The 18,477-nt window shown below is 40.9% G+C and overlaps 1 protein-coding gene across 5 annotated transcripts in view; it reads right to left on the bottom strand.

The window, feature by feature from the left end:
- UBE2E2 (ubiquitin conjugating enzyme E2 E2) overlaps window positions 1–18,477 on the bottom strand; it is a 212,509-nt gene that overhangs the window by 12,186 nt on the left and 181,846 nt on the right. For all 5 annotated transcript variants that reach the window (XM_015281797.4, XM_015281799.4, XM_040696250.2 and 2 more), the window contains one exon: window positions 12,778–12,925. In XM_015281797.4, coding sequence (XP_015137283.1) covers window positions 12,778–12,925 — 148 coding nt within the window. The remainder of the gene's footprint in view (window positions 1–12,777; window positions 12,926–18,477) is intronic.

Here is an 18,477-nt window from a genome sequence, read left to right as displayed (position 1 = left end):
TTCACCTGCACTTAATTTGCTATGGAAAAAAGGGATTCTGAAACACACACTGCACATAATTTGTCCTATTTGTTGCCTTTGATGGATCTGCAAAACAGTAAAAACCAAACAAGTGTTTTCTCCTCCCATGCTGAATAATGTGGAAAATTAACCATGCAAAATAAAAAAAAAAAAGACATATCTTGTAATAGTGTAAATCATCTCCGCAGACAGGAGGATCTGAACAACTCACGAATGCCAATTTCTAAGATCTTACTCAAGAAAGTGAGAGGGTAAATGATTTATCAGCTAACATATTTATAACCAGGATTGAATTTTTTTCTTTTCAAGACTGGTTCTACATTGTTGTGAATCTGCTAGAGAGCCAAATGTAGCAGGCTTCTTTTCAGGAACTTAAAGAATATGGAACAGTGTGATTTCTATGGTGAAACAAGAATAACTGTATTTTAAGTACAGAATGAAGCAGCCTTAAAAATAGTTGTGCGAATCATTGTCCTGAAGGTGGCTCACAGGCAGTTAGAAATGTACAGTAATGCGTTTCCTTGTGGTTTCACTTTCATGTAAGAAAAAGTACAAAAGAGAAAAACCAAACCAACCAACCAACTAAAACCAAAAGATCTTCAACACTTAGTAAAACTGAACACAGTCTAATTAAAAAGTGTGGGGTAAAATATTCAGCAGGAATGATGCCAGGTTATTCCAGCTGAGATTTCAGCTTTTTGTACTAATTGGAATAGTGGATATTAGATAAAATTATTGTGAGATTAGAGAATAAACTGTAGAAATACAGATAAGATGTGATTTCTGAAGTTATTTAATTTTTAGTGTTAATTATTTTTCCCTTAAGTATATACAGATCTATTAGTGACAAAATATATCCATTAAGGAAACATGAATAATTCTCATCAGAAACAGAACTGCCCAGAAGTGCTGTATCTACTTCATTCCAAAGACTGTGGTGTAATTAAGGACATCTGTATTGGCTAGACAAAACCTGCACGAAACAAAGAAAATATGCAAAACAAGTATTTTTTGTTTTATATATTTGAAGTAATTAACTGCTTTATTTCAAAATTAGAAGTTGTAAAGCATTTAACATTGATGACTTCTTTAGGTCTTGGTTCACACAAAGATTTAATATGCGTATGCATTAAATCACCTGTCTTCTCTCTAAGGCAATGGCCTCAGGAAATCTCCTCTGGCGTTATCTTAAGCTACAAATGTTTATTGGAGGGAAAATGAATTGTATCCTTTTGTATTTGTACCATTTATCACTCGTGCACTTTCACAAGTGCTTTATATTTTAAGATAGCTAAGGTCTCTTTGTATTTATTTCTCAATACGGATGTACAAAGCCTCTTCACTTGTTTTGGGTTTTAGCCCATCTCTGATTTAATCAAATGCCATCAAAGGTTGGGCACTATTATATCTGAGGTTCAATTTTTCTCACATTGCCTTAAGTGAAAAAAAAAAACACCAATCACCAACAATGGCGGTAGAAAATTTATTGAAAGGGATGAGAAATCATTAGCAGCACTGTCAGACCTTTCCCATTTAAGGAATGATTAAAATCTAAGCTTAACCTATTCTGGGAAAAAAAAAAAAAAGACAAAAAAAAAAAGACAAAAAAAAAAGACAAAAAGATGTGACAGGTCATTTTATAAAGGAGATTTTAAAAAAGAAGTGGTCTTGCTGATCTTTTCCATAGTAAGAAAAGAGATCAAACAAAAAATGAACAGATTTAGAGAAAGTTAAAAGGAACTAGATGCTTCATACACCAAATAGTTAAAGCACGTACAAGAATTCAGTGTAGGAATACTAGAAGATAATTTAGCAAAATTAAAAAAGAATTAGAAAGCACACTGGTCATGGCACCATCTAAGTTACCACTGCAGAAGCTATTACTGCTCATGCTTCAACACACAGTCTGATCATTAGTTGTGGTTAGGAGGGAATTTCCTCTCAAGTATTACTGTGTGAATAAAGTGCTTTGAGGGAATCTTTCACTTTTCACTGAGCTGCTGAGCAATGAGCAGTCGCAGGCAACATATCAGACCGAATGGAGCGTGATTGTTTTTCTGCTGGAGAATGACTATACCATCATTCTTTGTAGAGTTACAGATACATCAGATAAAAAAAGGACAGGCTAAGAGCGTGTGTGACAGCCACCTGGAGCTATCGTTAATGACTGTATTATACTTCAGATACCACAAAATCCAGATTGTATGTTTTATTTTCAAAAAGGAAGTTTTGCCATTTACTTTCTAAAATACATAAATCCTCTAATATTCTTATGCAGATAACTCCGGGAACTTTGCAGAGAAAAAAGATATTTAAACAGATCATAGACTTCTGAAACCATAATGGTGTGTGTAAATATTTCTTAGAAATCTTTATTCTATAGTCGTGTTAATCTTTTTAATGATGTCTTAAGAGTTTTGAATGGTGTAAATCTCAACACATGAAATGCCTCTATGCCCCAGAACAACACTCTTCTACCCATAAGGTGTTAATGTGTAACTGAAAAGAGCACAGATTCAAGCCAAAATAAATAGTAAACCCAATCCACGCAACCTCTCCCTGCACACATCATTAGGAAATACTAAGATCCAAGAAGATACTAAATCCAAGATACCACAAGGGCTGCTCCAAAAGTAATGTCTCCCATTTTAATATGTAGACCCACAACACCAGAGGTGGATGTTGGTGGTATGGCAGTAGAAGCTGAACCTCCCACCAATATTCCATTACATGTGCTTGCTGTGTGACAGTTGGCAGCAGAGGGGCACTCTGACAGAATGGCATCTGACATGGAAGAGCAGATGAAGCATTTGAAGTGTGTGACTGAATTCCTCCATGCGGAAAAAAGTGGCACCCAATGACATTCTTTGATGCTTGCTGAATGTTTATGGAGACCAGAGAGCGGATGTGAGCACAGTGAGGCGGTGGGTGGTGCGTTTCAGCAGTGGTGACAGCGATATGAAAGACAAGCTATGTTCCAGACGGTCATGCACAGCTGTCACACTGCACACACAAATGAACAGCATCTCAATCAGTTCATCAGCATGAATTGGAGGATTACAAGCAAGGAGCCTTGTATGGAGGTGAATATTGGCTTCAGTGATGGTGACAACACTGGAATATCACAAAGTTTGTGCCAGGTGGGTTCCATGAATGCTCACACAGGAATAGAATGAACACCATAGGCAAGTATGTCAGAACTTATTAAACCAACATGAAGCTGAAGGTGACAGTTTCCTGGACAACATCTTTACCAGTTATGAGACATGGTGCCACCATCATGAGCCAGAGATAAAACGACAGACAACATATGCATTCCTCATCGAGGAAAAAGTTTGAGATGCAGCCCTCAGAGGGTAGAGTGATGTGCACTGTCTTTTGGGATAGGACAGGGGTGATCTCTCTGGACTTCCTGGAACCCAGACAAACTATGAATTCTGACTGCTACATCTCAGTGCTGACTGAGCTGCAGGCTTGAACTTCCAGAGTCAGATCAGAGAAGATGGCAACCTTTCACCTGCAACATGGTAACATCAGGCCCAGTTTGAAGACTGTGGAGTACACTGCCAATCTTGGCTGGACTGTCCTAACACAGACACTATATAGTCTGGATTTGGTGCCTTCTGACTTCCATCTGTTTGTGCCAATGAAAGATGAACTGTGTGGTCACCTCCACTGGTACAGATTTTTACCAATGCGGCATGCAGGATCTTGTTCATTGCTGGCAAAAATGCATAGCTAATGGTAGTGGCTATGCTGAAAAATAGTGTTTCATAGTTGAGAATGTGCTCTATCAAATAGTGTTATTGAGGTGTTTGTATCTGTTGTAGTTTCCACGGAAATAAATAGGAGATGTTACTTTTGGAGCAACCCACATATTTTCCTGATAACTACTTTTTTTTTTTTTTTTCCCTGTTACAATAATCCCCACAGTCATGAATTGATGTTGAGGGGAGTTAGTACACCAGTAAGAGCACAATATCCCTGAGGGCATTCAGGGCTGGGTTGGATGGGGCCCTGGGCAATCTGATCTAGTACTTGATCTAGTGATTAGCAACCCTGCCTGTGGCAGGGGGGTTGGAACTTGATGATCCTGGAGGTTCCTTCCAATCCAAGCCATTCTGTGATTCTATGATTCTATGAATATCTCATAACATTTTTATCAGCTTTTATGGCAAAGCAAATTAATTGTCTTTCAATGCTTACATATGAATAATTCTCATAATGTGCTCCTACATTTCTTGCATTTGCTTAAGTTTCATTTTATGTTTATATACATTTAGGTGTATATGTTTAACAGATATGGGTGTACATGTCTGCAAATCTATAAAGATCAGCTGTGGAAAAAGTCTGTTGTTTCCTGATGGCGCAGAGAGTCCTGGTGGGACTCTGACATGCTTAAATCCCCCAGGGAGTACTGAAAAACCTGCTGCTTGCCTGCCTGCATCCAAATGCCTATGACATATTGGTGCTGTGTGCCCAGATCATAATAGGAGATGCTGCACATGATTCAAATCATAGTGTAGTAATTGATATAGTATACACACTATAGTACAATACAGATAGTATATTACAGTATCTTTTAAAGGGAATGGAAAGAGAAACAAATGATCAACTATCTCAGATTTGTAAATATCAGCTCTAGAATACATGATATAATCAGTCCACATATATACATATTACTTCAAAAACTATATAGCAGGTTCTGAAGAAATAACATGGGAACATGAAGTATTTAAAGATAGATAGGTACTTTCAGGCAAAAAGAACTTGGATGCAACAGGCAGGATAGCTTTGCTCATGTGAATGGAATGGATGCTGATGAGTTTTACCTAAGGCAATCCTGTTTCGGGTGTTGTCATTCTGCAGTCACAGAGAGCAGAACTAAAATGATCAGTTTTGTGCTACATTTTCTTTCCACAATACGTTAGGATAACTTATTACGGTCTTTATGTACGTCATGCACATATCCACTCTGCTTATAGTCCAGTGACACCAGTACAGCAGAGTGACCACGTGCTACCTTTGTATTTCTTAAGAAAAAGCCTCAGTAGAGAGCTAACATCATTCAGAGATGTCCCAAGATAGAGACTTCTAAGAGAGACAGAAAGCTGACATTGAAACTTAAAACCTAATAAAAACGTTACTCTGTGAATTGATTCTTAACTGCTCTTTTATCATTTCTCATTTGTTGTCATGTTTGACTGACAAGGAATAGATCTTTTCCTGCTCAAGATACAAAGAGAGTATTTTTCCATTGTGCTGAAACAGTCTAGGAACCATCCCATTTCCTGATAGTATATAAACTCTGAAGAAAAGGGAAAAATAGCTCCAAGCTGAGGAATATAAATAATCTCAGACAACAGAACAATTTTATTGTTTACATGGCCCTCTGCTGCTTACAAAAGGGGTATATGGCAAAACAAGACTATTTTGTTGTAAATCCGATGGCGCTACTCTATGGCGGCGCAGCTGGTAGCCTGCAAGTACCAGAGGAGAATCAAAGCATCGGGGCTTAGCCTGCCTCATAAAATTGAACAAATCAAATATTGTTTTGACATTTTCTGAGTATTTCACTCATTTCCTGGAATACTCACCACATTTGACAAATGTACTCTAACATGTTCTGGGTTACTGCAGGACTATTTGGGATTTTCCCATTTTCTATACGTCCTGACAAAGGTGCTCTCAAAGGAAATGTTGCTCCATCACGAAGCAGTACGAAATATATTTGAGCACAGGAAAGACTAGAAGTGCTTTTGATAAACTGAACAGAGCTGTTAAGCTGCTAATTGGGAAGGAGAAAAAAAAAAAACAGAGATTTGATTGTTAAGTAGGTTTTTTTTTTGATAGTATCAAAATATGCAGATTATGGCTTTAAGGGAAAAAATTACTTGAATGAGGAAAATGAGAAGCGGCTCATCCCTTGAACTTGCTGTCATCCAGAGTTTCTAAATTCACTTCACAACTCGGGGTGAGGGATTGGAAGGAATGATAATTGGGAAGTCTAAAAAATTGCAGAAGGAACATCTGACGTGAACCGGCACTGACAGAAAGCAGCCTCTGCTATGGGGGAGCACCAGATGAGGACAAACACCATACATGCTTCCTAAAAGGCCCAAATATAGAGAAGAAGAGTAAAAAACACCATCTCCAGCCTGCTGAGCAGCAAGGGGCACGGACCTGTTCCTCATTACCCGGGGCTGGGTAGCTATTTTAAAGTTGGAACATGGAAGCCAAACTGCAGAGCTGTGACCACAAGGCAGCCAAATCCTTGCTCGGAGCCAAACACTCCAGCATGGAACAGATTTTATTTTTACAGCTATGTTACATTTTCCTTTATTAAGCCGACTTAGATTTATTTTTAAACTTTTTTCTTTTCTTTTTTTTTTTTTTTTTTGGGTGGGGGGGAGGCAACTGCTTTCAGATCTCAGTAACTCTGAAAATAGATCTTTTTGTTGGTACAGTAGACATCTATTAGACTATTAAAATGTGTGCTGGTATGGCTGGAGCTTATAAGCTGAATAAAGGAGTTATTCCTGTGGAATCTAAAGCACTGATAGATGCTCACTTTATCATCAGCCATAACAACTCAGGATGTTACTGCCCCTGCACCAGGGGTGACCACTCTGAAGTGGCATCAGGAGAATGGAGCACATCCATGGGTATCACACTGAAGGCTGGCAGTCAAGCCCAAGGTCACAACGGATGGATTTTCCTGAGAGGTTTCAAATGAAACCACTTGGCCAGTGCAGGGAACTTCTCAGCTGGCTGGCTGTGATCTGCCATTGCCTACCTGCTACATACCAGTGCCAATTGGTAGTGATGGAGAAATGAAGCTTAATTTTCCCAACCAATACAACAAATTTATGATGTAGACACTCAAACCTTTCCAAACAGTGAGTCTGCATGCACTGTGTGTGGACCCACACCCCATGACCCCTGCCAGGCATCAGCTATGCATTCTGGCTGGAGACCCTGTGGCAGAGAGCTCTGGGGGGACTGCTGAAGGCAAACCCTCCAGAGATGGTGCAGCAGCACTACAGTATGTTGATAGAATCTCCCTCAAAGTGCATGCTGATGGCTGAGTGGAAGGAATGGCTGGGAAAGCAGGTCAGCGTGCTAATCGAGCCTTCTTGCACCCTGTCTGACTGAACTCTCCCCACCTACTCCTATTTTACAAAGGTCCTGGAAACAGCAGCAATTCCAGCGGCTTTGTAGCAGGGCAAATACCATTCAAGCTTTTAGGGCTTTTATTGCTTATGTTGAAAAGTCACTCTCCAAAGTGCTGTTTCTCATCCTACTGAGGATCAAAGATATGCATTAAATTACACTATTGAATCCTTTTCTGCAAAGGATGACAGAACTGGGATTTTATACTCTCAGCAGTAAGAGTACAGAGCCTTGCAAACCTTTAGGAAAACAACAAAGAAAAAAAAGAAAAAGAATATTGAGAGAACTACCTCCCATTTCTAGTTCCAGCACACTCATGGCTGGTAAGGGTGCTAATATTTTCAGCAGAAGATATTTAGGCAATCTAAATCATGCCAAACCATACAGAGAGTTCATGATTGCAATACAAAAGCAAAAATAATGTTATCTGCAACTGCCAACTATACCAACCCTGTGATGAAAACAATGAAGTTTCTGAGAAATATAAAGGCAAAGCATAAGGATGACTCATATAAAGAAAGCTTGAAAGCATGTCTCATGTCCCTAGGTGAGATGAGTAAGGATCCCCTAACCCTAGGATGTTTCTTGACTCTGCTCATCTAAGCTTAGATAAATGTAAGTCATTGCATGGTCATGTTACTCAGTGTGGGTTAACAAAGTATGAAACCATCCACTAAAGCCTTGACTCATGGCAATACTTGTAAAAATCAGCAGGCGTATGTCTAATGGAGGTATTATATTTGAGTACCACAACATGCATCGAAAAGCCTTTTAACATCAGCAGTCTGCTTTTCAGACGTGCTGAGTAACTGCAGCTCCTATAAAAATTGATGGGACTCACATGAAAGTAAAGCAGTGGTATCCTTCCAGCTCATTTACTTCTATATGTATGCTTACTATTGAGGACATGCATGCTTCCATCTGAAACTACGTTCACAGCGAATTTTAAATATATGACTGAACAAACTGCCTCATGCTTTCTGGAGTATTTAAAGGGTAACAAGAGACAAGCAGCTTTACACTGCTAAAATAACATGTTGTTGCAGCATCTAAGAGCAGAGTCAACAGCTAACCTGGCTAGTGGTCACCCCAGTTAAGTGGTTACTGCTGTCAGTTTGCTCATTGCCTCTGCCAGAAGTTAATCATCCCTCCCTCCCTCCCTCCCTTCCTCCGTCCCTCCGTCCCTCCCTCCCTCCCTCCCTTCCTTCCTTCCTTCCTTCCTTCCTTCCTTCCTTCCTTCCTTCCTTCCTTCCTTCCTTCCTTCCTTCCTTCCTTCCTTCCTTCCTCCCTTCCTCCCTTCCTCCCTTCCTCCCTTCCCTACTTGTTTCTTTCTTCCTTTCTCCATTTGTTCCTTTCTTCTTTTCTTCCTTTCATCCTTTCCTTCCTTTCTTCCTTTCCTTTCTCTTTCTCAAATTCCCACGCATCAGTTAAAGCTAGAAATTTGGCAGATGTTTCTAAAGAGCAAAGAAAGACAGGCTGTCATGAAGCCTTTCATTAGTTATTTCCATTACAGTGGCCAGCTGAGTGTTCAGTGGAACTGGACACATTTTTGGGAAAAAAAATGCCATGGTTGCTTACAGCCTTGGGCTGTCTCTTCTCCTGCTCTGTTGTGTACCACAACAAACCTGGATCTGCAAGGAGGTGCCTGTAAGTGCCTAAATGAGACCATGGAGCACAGGCTGTACTGCAGCGACCAGTGACAACAGCAACACCGAGGCATCGGGTTCAGCGTTCCTGGTACGGAATGCCAATGGGGCAGTCAAGGGATAAAATTCTCACTGGCACTGGAACTTTTACGTGAAAAAATGCTATGTAACTAGAAGAAAACAATGACAAAAACGCATGAGAGATTTAGCAGGTTTTGTTCTAACGTCCTAATCGAGGCTTAGCCATGTGTTATTAAGCAGATGCGGTTTGACGTTAGACTGTTCAGACATCAGGGATAATCAGGCCAGCAAAGTTCAAATTTTGCATGTGTGAAAAAGGAGGCCATGCAAAGGAAAAAGTTCCATTGCAGTCTCGTCAGTGTTTCAATTTATTTTCTCTGAAGCATTTGCAAATGAGAATTTTCCATATGACTTGAGAACCTCTGGCAGGGCTGTGATGGGAATGACCAACTGAGAACAGTAAACATGTTAACCCAGTTCATCATCATCAGCTGTCTAAATATAAAAATAATTAATTTGTTTTTGTACTTCAAGCTCTGTAAAAATGCAAATCCACAGGGGCCATCTGCACTTTAAAGCTATTTTGGATTAAGGTAGTGTGGGAATTTATACTCCCCAGGCTACTCTTCCATACTTAATGCACAGTTGACTTTTGCTCCAAGTAAGACAGATTTTCCTGACTTAATACATTTTCAAAGAGGGAGGGTACACACATGGAGTTACTCTGGAATAACTAACTGCCCATGCAGGCAAGCCCTAGCAGCTAACACTGAAGTAAATACGCTCATCACTCAAGCACACAGCCTACAAGCTCCTACTCACACACAGCTTTATGCAGATGAAGGCATATATCAGGTTTCGTAGGGTTGCTCATGCACATGCCAAAACGTTTACAGGACTGGGGCCCTGCTTTGAAGGAAGAGAGGTGTGCTGTGCCCCACAGTACTACCTTAAAGAGGAGTACTAATCCCCAGACCGAATGCAAGTGCATCCCATCATCTCTCCCATCTCTGTGATTTCATTCCAGTTGGCTCTCCTGCACTCACAGATAATTCACACATGTTCGCTCATACACAAACACTACAGCACCCCTTCCCCCCACAAAAAAAGTCAGCCAGCTGTTACAAAATTCAGACATTTCATTAACACAGTTTACTGCCTGATGGTGCCAAGCAAAATAGAGACAATTAATAACAATCAGGACTGAAGGGACTGAGACAGCTTATAAGTAAAAGATCGTATGAGTTGTTTAAAAAGGACAAACTAGCTCCTGCCTTGAGTGATAGGAAACAAAGGACGGTGATGTATAACCACGGAGGAAAGAGACTCTCTCAATGTCTTTTGTAGATGACTGTGTGAATGACAGAACCGGCAGGAGCAAATACCTCTTTTCATTTGCTCAGCCTGCTGGAGAAGAATAGCAGTGCTTGCCAAGGAAGCTGCAGCTGTGCTCCAGCTCAGTTTAATCACCGTGTATGACTGAGGGTTAATTAGCTGCCATTCTTACTGCTATTTGTTGTTCTAATGAAGATTTGCATAAATGTAAGGCTAGGGGGTAACTGATACTTTATTCTTCACTTCAGAGGGACTTGGGGGTGGAAAACTTACCCGTCCCAAGTGTTTGTGTTTGTGGACGACTCAGTGTTTCCTTTCCATTTGACCTGATCTACTTCTGACTGATGAATGGTGAACAAAGAGTTCAAAGTTGCTTTATCAAATTGAGATCCCTGTTGGGCTGCTGCCTTTAAAAAGGGGTAGACCAGTGCGATGAAGAGAGGACTTGGTGATTAGAAAATCACTCCCAGCTGACAGAGAGCAAAATATATGCATATATATTTCTGTGTGTTTATAGATACACACATAGGTGATACGTGTATGTGTTATGTATCTCAGTGATATACAGAGATCAGTGATACATATCTCCATCTATCTATCTATCTATCTATCTATCTATCTATCTATCTATCTATCTATCTATCTATCTATCTATCTACCTATCTACCTACCTACCTACCTACCTACCTACCTATCTGCATCTGTCTGTCTGTCTATCTATCTATCTGCCTTTCTTTCTACCTATCCACCACCTACCTGCCTGCCTATCTACCTACCTATGTTCTGGCTGGATGGCAAGATATGCTAAGATATGCCCCCCCCCAAAAAGTGCAAATTTTAACAAGACACAGTAACAAAACCCACAACCACTTGGTATTTAAAGAGTGCATTTAAATTGAAAATGACATGTCATAAAATTGTTTTATTTACTACAGTCATTACAATGTTTATGGCCACTAACTGAAATAAACTGAAAAGTAACTACTGATTTTTAGAATGTTAACACGCTACACGTGATAATACCTTATAGGTAACAGTTTTCAGTGTTCATCTCAACTACCTTCTCAGTTAGCACTGTTGTTTGACAACATCTGTACACTGGTCTAAGGGAAAGAAAATGACTGAGAGATCAGAGATGGTAAATTTCTATGTTTCAAATCACTGGTTGGAACTGGCAAGCTTTCAAGCCACTGATTTGCCTCTAAAAACAGGTGAGTACAACTGAACACACATCTCTTTTCAGTTTCTCACTCGCAACACAGCTTTGCTATTAACTTCTGAAATGGTTGTGTTTGCTAATAGACAGCTACTGATTTCGCAGCAGTGTGTCAGCAGCTCTTTACCTGGTCTCTAAGAAAACTGAGCAAAAATCCGTTTCCTATCCTTATGTCACCAGTGCACCTGATTGCACACCTCTGCGCAGGTTGGGGTGGGCACTACAAGGAGTCTCTCTTCTGTAGAGGTATGCAGAGAGCATCCAGCACTCCAGAAATAAATGAGTCTGAAATGGTACCACAGCACTCCCCTACAGCTCCTCCACACCTCCAGATCTCAGCTGGAAGGAACACTGCAGTTATTAATGCTACACACAGTAACGAACGCACATGAAAAAAGTGCAGCCAACTGCAACTGAAAGTCGACTTTCACCTTATCTGGAGCTCTGAAATAATTCAGACTTCTGTGACAGCGTGTGACTCAGCCCCTGATTACACAAGAATCTCACGTTCCACCCTTTGAAATGCACTTTTTTAGCCTTTTGGCTGGGGAGAAAAGTTTAGAAACAGGAAACCTTAAGTTTTAAAACCTAGAGAGTAATGAATCATAATACAGCAAAACTAAGTGTACAATTAAAAAAAAAAAAACAAAAAAAACCCTCAGGAACATTCAAGATGCATAAACAGATCTCTTAATTTTTCTTTAAATGACTCTGTATTAATGTCCATATACTACAAATTTTGAAGGCTGCAATCAGAATCATTCATTGGCAAATTGGTTAAGAGAAAGTGGAAATTACCGATCTAGTGGTCAATTGCAGAAAACAAATCTAAAACAGCCGAGGGAATAGGTTAAGTGCTATGCGAGTTAATATGAATGACAGCTTGCTTTGACTGCTCATACAGGCTGTCCAGGATATTGAATAAACTTCATTTAAATTAATTTTCATTATTTGTAGATTCCGTGTTAGACATCCATCATTGTCGCTACTATTCATATTCTTTTCAGAGACCATACTATCAGCATATTTAAATGAAAGCTTTCCTTTTCAATATTTATTAACTCATTCATATTTCTTGGTACTGATGTCCTGGCTGTAATTCACAAATTAGTACCTACCACAAAGTATTTTCCCCCGATTAAACTTTCTGAATTAACAGATTTTTATTCCCAATTACTAAAAATGCAAGAGGTCTTAACATTGTATTTTCTTTCTTTACTGTGCTTCAATTTTAATGAATTTGAAACTTAAATTTTGGTCTTTTTTTAATACAGAGCAGAAAAAGAGTGAACCAGCCACATCCTAGACACTGACAGACTATGAACCGCAAGTGAATGCAAATGTATGAAAGTGAATTTGTCTTACCCGGGTTGCAGTCTGTGAGGAGGGAGCAGATGGAGAGGAGAACTTTAGAAATGGTTAATGCTGGACTCCAGTTGTCTTTTAAAATGTCCAGGCAGATAACGCCTTGGCTGTTAATGTTACAGTGATAGATCCTTGTCCGGAATGTTACCTAGAAAAGACAGCATGTCGTCTAAGTGCAGTGGTGTACAAACCAATAATTACATGATTATTAAGCAATAAAAAAATTGCACAAGAGACCATTCTGCTTTTGTGGTTGAAATGTCAGTATTCTGTCAGTTCCCCTGAGGTGCTCGGGGTGAAGAGTTAGAAGAGGGGGACGGGGGGAAAGTGTTTTCAATCTGGTTTTAGTTCTCACTGCCCTCCTCTATTAGTAATAGACAATAAATTATGTTAAACTCCTCGAGTCTGTTTGGTCATGACAGTAATTGCTGAGCAATCTCCCTGCCCTTATCTCAACCTTTGAGCCCTTCCTCATCTCATTTTCTCCTCTTCCTTTAAGTGGAAGGAGTGAGAGAGCAGTTGTGGTGAAGTCCAACCGCCCATCAGGGTGAAACCATCACACTGCCCATTTTATATTCCATCCCAGGCGATCCTATATATATCAAACTGAGGAGGTAACCACTTCTTTCAGCCTAGAATGATGTGCTTCTCCTACAAGTGGAAAATATAGGCCTTTTATTTTGAAAGAATTTCAGCTATGAAAGTCTGCTCTGCTCTGTAGTTCAAACGGAGTACTGGGGATACTGACAGGAAGGGAGAAGAAAAACCCATTGCATTTTGGGGTCTCCATCAAAGAGACATGGTAGCTGTTCTACCGCTCATAAGAAAAAACATCATACTCTAACATGAAGCAATTCTGTTTCTGATTAAATCAAGCAGCTTTGAGAAAATAATGGAAACAAAGGTAGTAGATTTCTGTTATCACAGCATCACATTCAAGAAGAAATGCTTTTTCTTGTAGGTACTATTCCACATAAATCTGGAAAAACATTCCTGGAGCTCAGTGTCATGGACCAGTGATCCATGTGACAAAGATCCCAGCAAAGCAAATTCACCAGTTTGTATGTGCAGGTATGTCTAAAGGTATTGCCAATTGATAGGCTAACTGAATAGTTTGTCACTCTAGCAATTCATAAGATGTTTCTTTTTTTTCCCCCTCTATATCTGTGGGTGCTCTTATTCTTTTCTGACCTAAGTAAGTACTTCACTTTCAATATGTTTATGAGAATGTGAAGTATTTCTGGCACAGTGAGATTAATTCATCCAAACACTATAGCCAACCTATTTTTTCTCTCACAAGAACTCCAAGCACATCCAACGTTTGGAGTAAAAAAAGTCTTCCGTCAGAACAAGAAAGTAGTATTTGGTGATAAAATTAAATGTTCATCTATAAAGAGAAGTTACTGTGAATAAGGAGTGCTACAAATGCACAGAAGCAGCAAAATGTCTCACACAAAGATCACGTTAAATGTGTCCACAAAAGAAGTTGGTATGAAGGAACTTCCTGTAAATCGCAGGTGATTGTTCATTAGGTCCCCAGACATATTAACTACAATTAATACTTGAGATATAGCTGAATCAGGGAATATTTCACAGCAGGCTGTCCCATAACTCAGGCAACACTTTATTACCAGCTTAATCATACTTAGAATCATAGAATCTCAGAATTGTAGAATCCCTAGAGCTGGAAGTGACCCCCAAAGGTCATCTAGACTAACTTCCCTGCAATGAACAGGGACATCCACAGCTAGAAAAGGGTGCTCGGAGCCTGGTCCAGTCTCGCCTTGAAAGTCTCCAGGAATAGGACATCCTCCACATCTCTGGGCAACCTGTTCCAGTGCCTCACCACCCTCCCTGTGAAAGACGTTTTCCTTACTTCCAAACTAAATCTACCCTCTTTAAGTCTGAGACTATTTCTCCTTGTCCTATCAGCACAAACCCTGTTAAAGAGTCTGTCCCCTTCTTTTATGTAGCTCCCCTTTAGATACTGAAAGGCCGTTATCAGGTCACCTTGCAGCTTTCTCTTCTCCAGGCTGAACAGCCCCAGCTCTCTCAGCCTGTCATTGTAAGAGCGGTGTTCCATCCCTTGGATCACTTCTGTGGCCCTACTCTGGATGCGCTCCAACAGGTCTATGTCTCTCCTGTACCGAGGACTCCACATCTGGATGCAATACTCCAGGTGGGATCTCACCAGCGCAGAGCAGAGGGGCAAGATCACCCCCCTTGGCCTGCTGGCCATGCTTCCTTTGATACAGCCCAGAATATGGTTGGCTTTCTGGGCTGCAAGGGCACATTGCTGGCTCATGTTCAGCTTCCCATCCACCAGCACCCTCAAGTACTTTTCAGCAGGTCTGTGTTCAATCCTTTCATCCTCCAGCTTGTATTGGTAGTGGGGATTGCTTTGGCCCAGGTGCAAAATCTTGCATTTGAGTTTATTGAACCTCATGAGGTCCTTCTGGGCCCAATTTTCAAGCCTGTCTAAGTCCCCCTGCATGGCATCCTGTCTCTTGGGTGTGCTGACCACATCACACAGCTTAGTGTCATCCACAAATGTGGGGAGGGTGCACTCGACCCCACTGTCAGTGTCAGTGACAAAGATATAAAAGAATATTGGACACAGCACTGAACCCTGGGGGACACGACTCATCATTGATCTCCATCCAGAGGTTGAGCCATTGACCACCAGTCTCGGGATTTCATTCTGCAGCCAGTTTCTCCCCCCAGCAGTCCACTTATGAAATCCATATATTTCCAATTTGGAGAGAAGGATGTTATAGGGTACTGTGTCAAAGGCCTTACTGAAGTCAAGACAGATGACATCAGTGGCTCTTCCCTTGTCCACTGATGCAGTGACACCATCATAAAAGGCCACTAGGTTGAATCAAGCAGGATTGGCCCTTGGTGAAAGGATGCTGGTTCTTCCATATCATCCCCCTGTCTTCCACGTGCCTTAGCATAGCTTCCAGGTGGATCTGTTCCATGATCTTCCCCAGCACAGAGGTGAGACTGACAGGTCAGTAGTTCCCAGGGTCATTTTTACCCTTCTTAAAAATGGGTGCAATGTTGCCTTTTTTCCAGTCACCAGGGACTTCACCTGATTGCCACGATTCTTTGAAAGGGTAGATAACAGCAGGACAAGGGGAAATGGTTTTAAGTTGAAGGAGGGAAGATTTAGGTTGGATGTCAGGGGGAAGTTCTTTACTATGAGAGTGGCAAAGTGCTAGAACAGGCTGCCCAAAGAGACTGTGAATGCCCTGCCCCTGGAGGTGTTCAAGGACAGGTAGGATGGGGCCCTGGGCAGCCTGGTCAAGTATTAAATGTGGAGGCTGGTGACCTGCCTGGGGTGGGGGGGTTGGAGATTCATGATCCTTGGGGTTCCTTCCAACCGAGGCCATTCTGTGATTCTGTGATTCTGTGTGAGAGTTGCTTGGTAACTACACCAGCCAATTCCCTCAGGACTCGGGTGCATCTCGTCAGGACCCATAGAGGAGTAGATGTTAAAGTTTCTCATGTGGTCACGAACGTGATCTTCACTTACAGTGGGAAGGCCGTTACTTCCCCCTTCCCCTACTTCCAAACCAATTGTTTGAGGGCTGCGTAATGAGCAGTTATCAGAGAAAGGCAAGGCAAAAAAGTTGCTGAGTACCTCAACCTTCTCCTTGGCTGTTGTTACCAGCTTGCCTGTCACTCACTAGGGGGGTACACCCTCCTGAACTTTCCTTTTCTGGTTGAGGTACATGTAGAAGCCTTTATTGGTCTTGGCACCTCTTGACAAGTTTAATTCAAGTTGGGCCCTGGCTTTCCTGACCCCATTCCTACACAGCCTAGCAGGTTCCTTGTACTCTTCCCATGGTACCTGTCCCTGTTTCCACTTTTCAGTACATAGCTGGAATAAAGTTTTTGCTTAATTACTTTTCCTGAAAAAGTGCTTTTCCATGCTTCCATGAATAAAAATTTGAGGACTTTATTCAGCAGTAACTGAATACGCTGAGTAATTATATGTACGTGGTCTCATCAAATGTGAGGGAAACCCACTGAGTCCATTGCACAGATTAAATTATACTTTCAAATTATTTCAAGATAAGGGTCAGTTGGAGCTTGTAGCCTGCTTAGGAGAATGCCATCAATTTGAGCCCATACGTTAATGTGCAACTGTTTTGTTGTCATCTTAGAGGATAGACAAGTTGCCACACATTCTTTTTAAAGCAGCCAAGAAGGAACACTGTGAATTTGACAGGACTCAGAGAGCCACTCGGATGAATGGAGGTAGTTCTTACGTAAGCTGCTCAACTACATTGCCATCTTAGGCTATTGGTGGATAAATGTAGACAGGATTACATATGTCTGTAGTTGGAAGGCTATTCTTCACAAATACTTTGATCTATTTTTTTTCACTACATCTTAAACTCATGACATGGAGGAAGGCACCCACTCTCATGATAAGGATTGCTGCTTATCACTGACAAACAGGTCATCCAGTCACCAAACATGTCAGTGCACTTGAAAATGACTATACAAGTACACAGTGGCATTTTAACAACTGAAAAAATATTGAAGTCTTCAGAATCTCAAAAGACGCTGTATGAATGATGGCCGTAACACATCTGGAACTGTGGATGGGGGGTGGGAGATGATGCTGCCCATAGGTGCTGTAAAGCTTGCCATGCCTGGCGGTAGCATGTGTTGCCCAGGCTTCCTTGGCCATGGAGGAGAGACAACCCAGAAAAAGCAAATCCAAGTGTCAGATCCTGAACTAGCCCACAGATTTCCATGTCCTGTGACAAACTGGGATACACCTGCCCTCTGCCTGCCGCCCTGCCCAGGCTGTTCTGTGGAGGAATGCTGGAGTTGGTGCAAGGAGAAGAGGTGACTGCCCTGTGTAACTCCTCAGCTGCTGAGGAAGCCTGCATGAAAACCATAATCTTCTTTCACTTTACAAGTTCCGGCCTGGTGGTACATACACAATCCTAAATCTGTTGGAAAGGACAGGTTGAGCAGCCCCATCCCATTTGCATATGCCAAAGAAGCAAAAGTAAGATGCAGGATAGCTGAGATGGCATATTGCTTTCCTCATCCAGACATTGCCTCAAATTGCATCTAATGTGGGAAACGCTGACATGTAGCTTTCTGGATGCTATGTTTGCCATGTACACATTTTAAAGTTATGCAAGGTCATCTCTGTTATGTATGAAGAGAGAAGACAAGTGATAACATCATTCCAGGTTAGCTCCATTTTCTTTAATATGGTCATATTTTAACCTTTGATGCCACTTAAATGGTTCCTATAAAGGATGCATTCTAATTCCATTTACCCCCTAATGAAAACACCTAAACAATCCCATTCAGAGACTCAAGGGAGTGTGTGGGTGTATAGTAGGAGTTATTCCCAGGCAATTGAATGGTAGAGGAGTAATTTATCTTTTTTTGAAAGATAAGTACTCTCTATGGATTTACTCTCTTTGGTTCTGCAGTTTTTAGAGGATATCATCTCATTTTTTTTGAATAAAAGTTCAGGTCAGAGAAATGTGAATTATGGGAAATAAGGAAAAATAGAGCTATCTTCTGAAAATTGTAAAATTACTATAAAGAAGCTTTTGAAGGGTAATGATAAGGAACTTATTTCAGTTATGAAAGTAAATAACAAACAAACTCATCTGTTTACCTACTGGTGAATGCCAAAACCTTCTGAGTATTGTAAAA

Source organism: Gallus gallus, chromosome 2 (genome assembly GCF_016699485.2).
Source record: "Gallus gallus isolate bGalGal1 chromosome 2, bGalGal1.mat.broiler.GRCg7b, whole genome shotgun sequence".
NCBI classification, from domain to species: domain Eukaryota; kingdom Metazoa; phylum Chordata; class Aves; order Galliformes; family Phasianidae; genus Gallus; species Gallus gallus.
The sequence above is the reverse complement of the archived record's forward strand: the minus strand, read 5'-3'. Positions and strand labels throughout refer to the sequence as shown.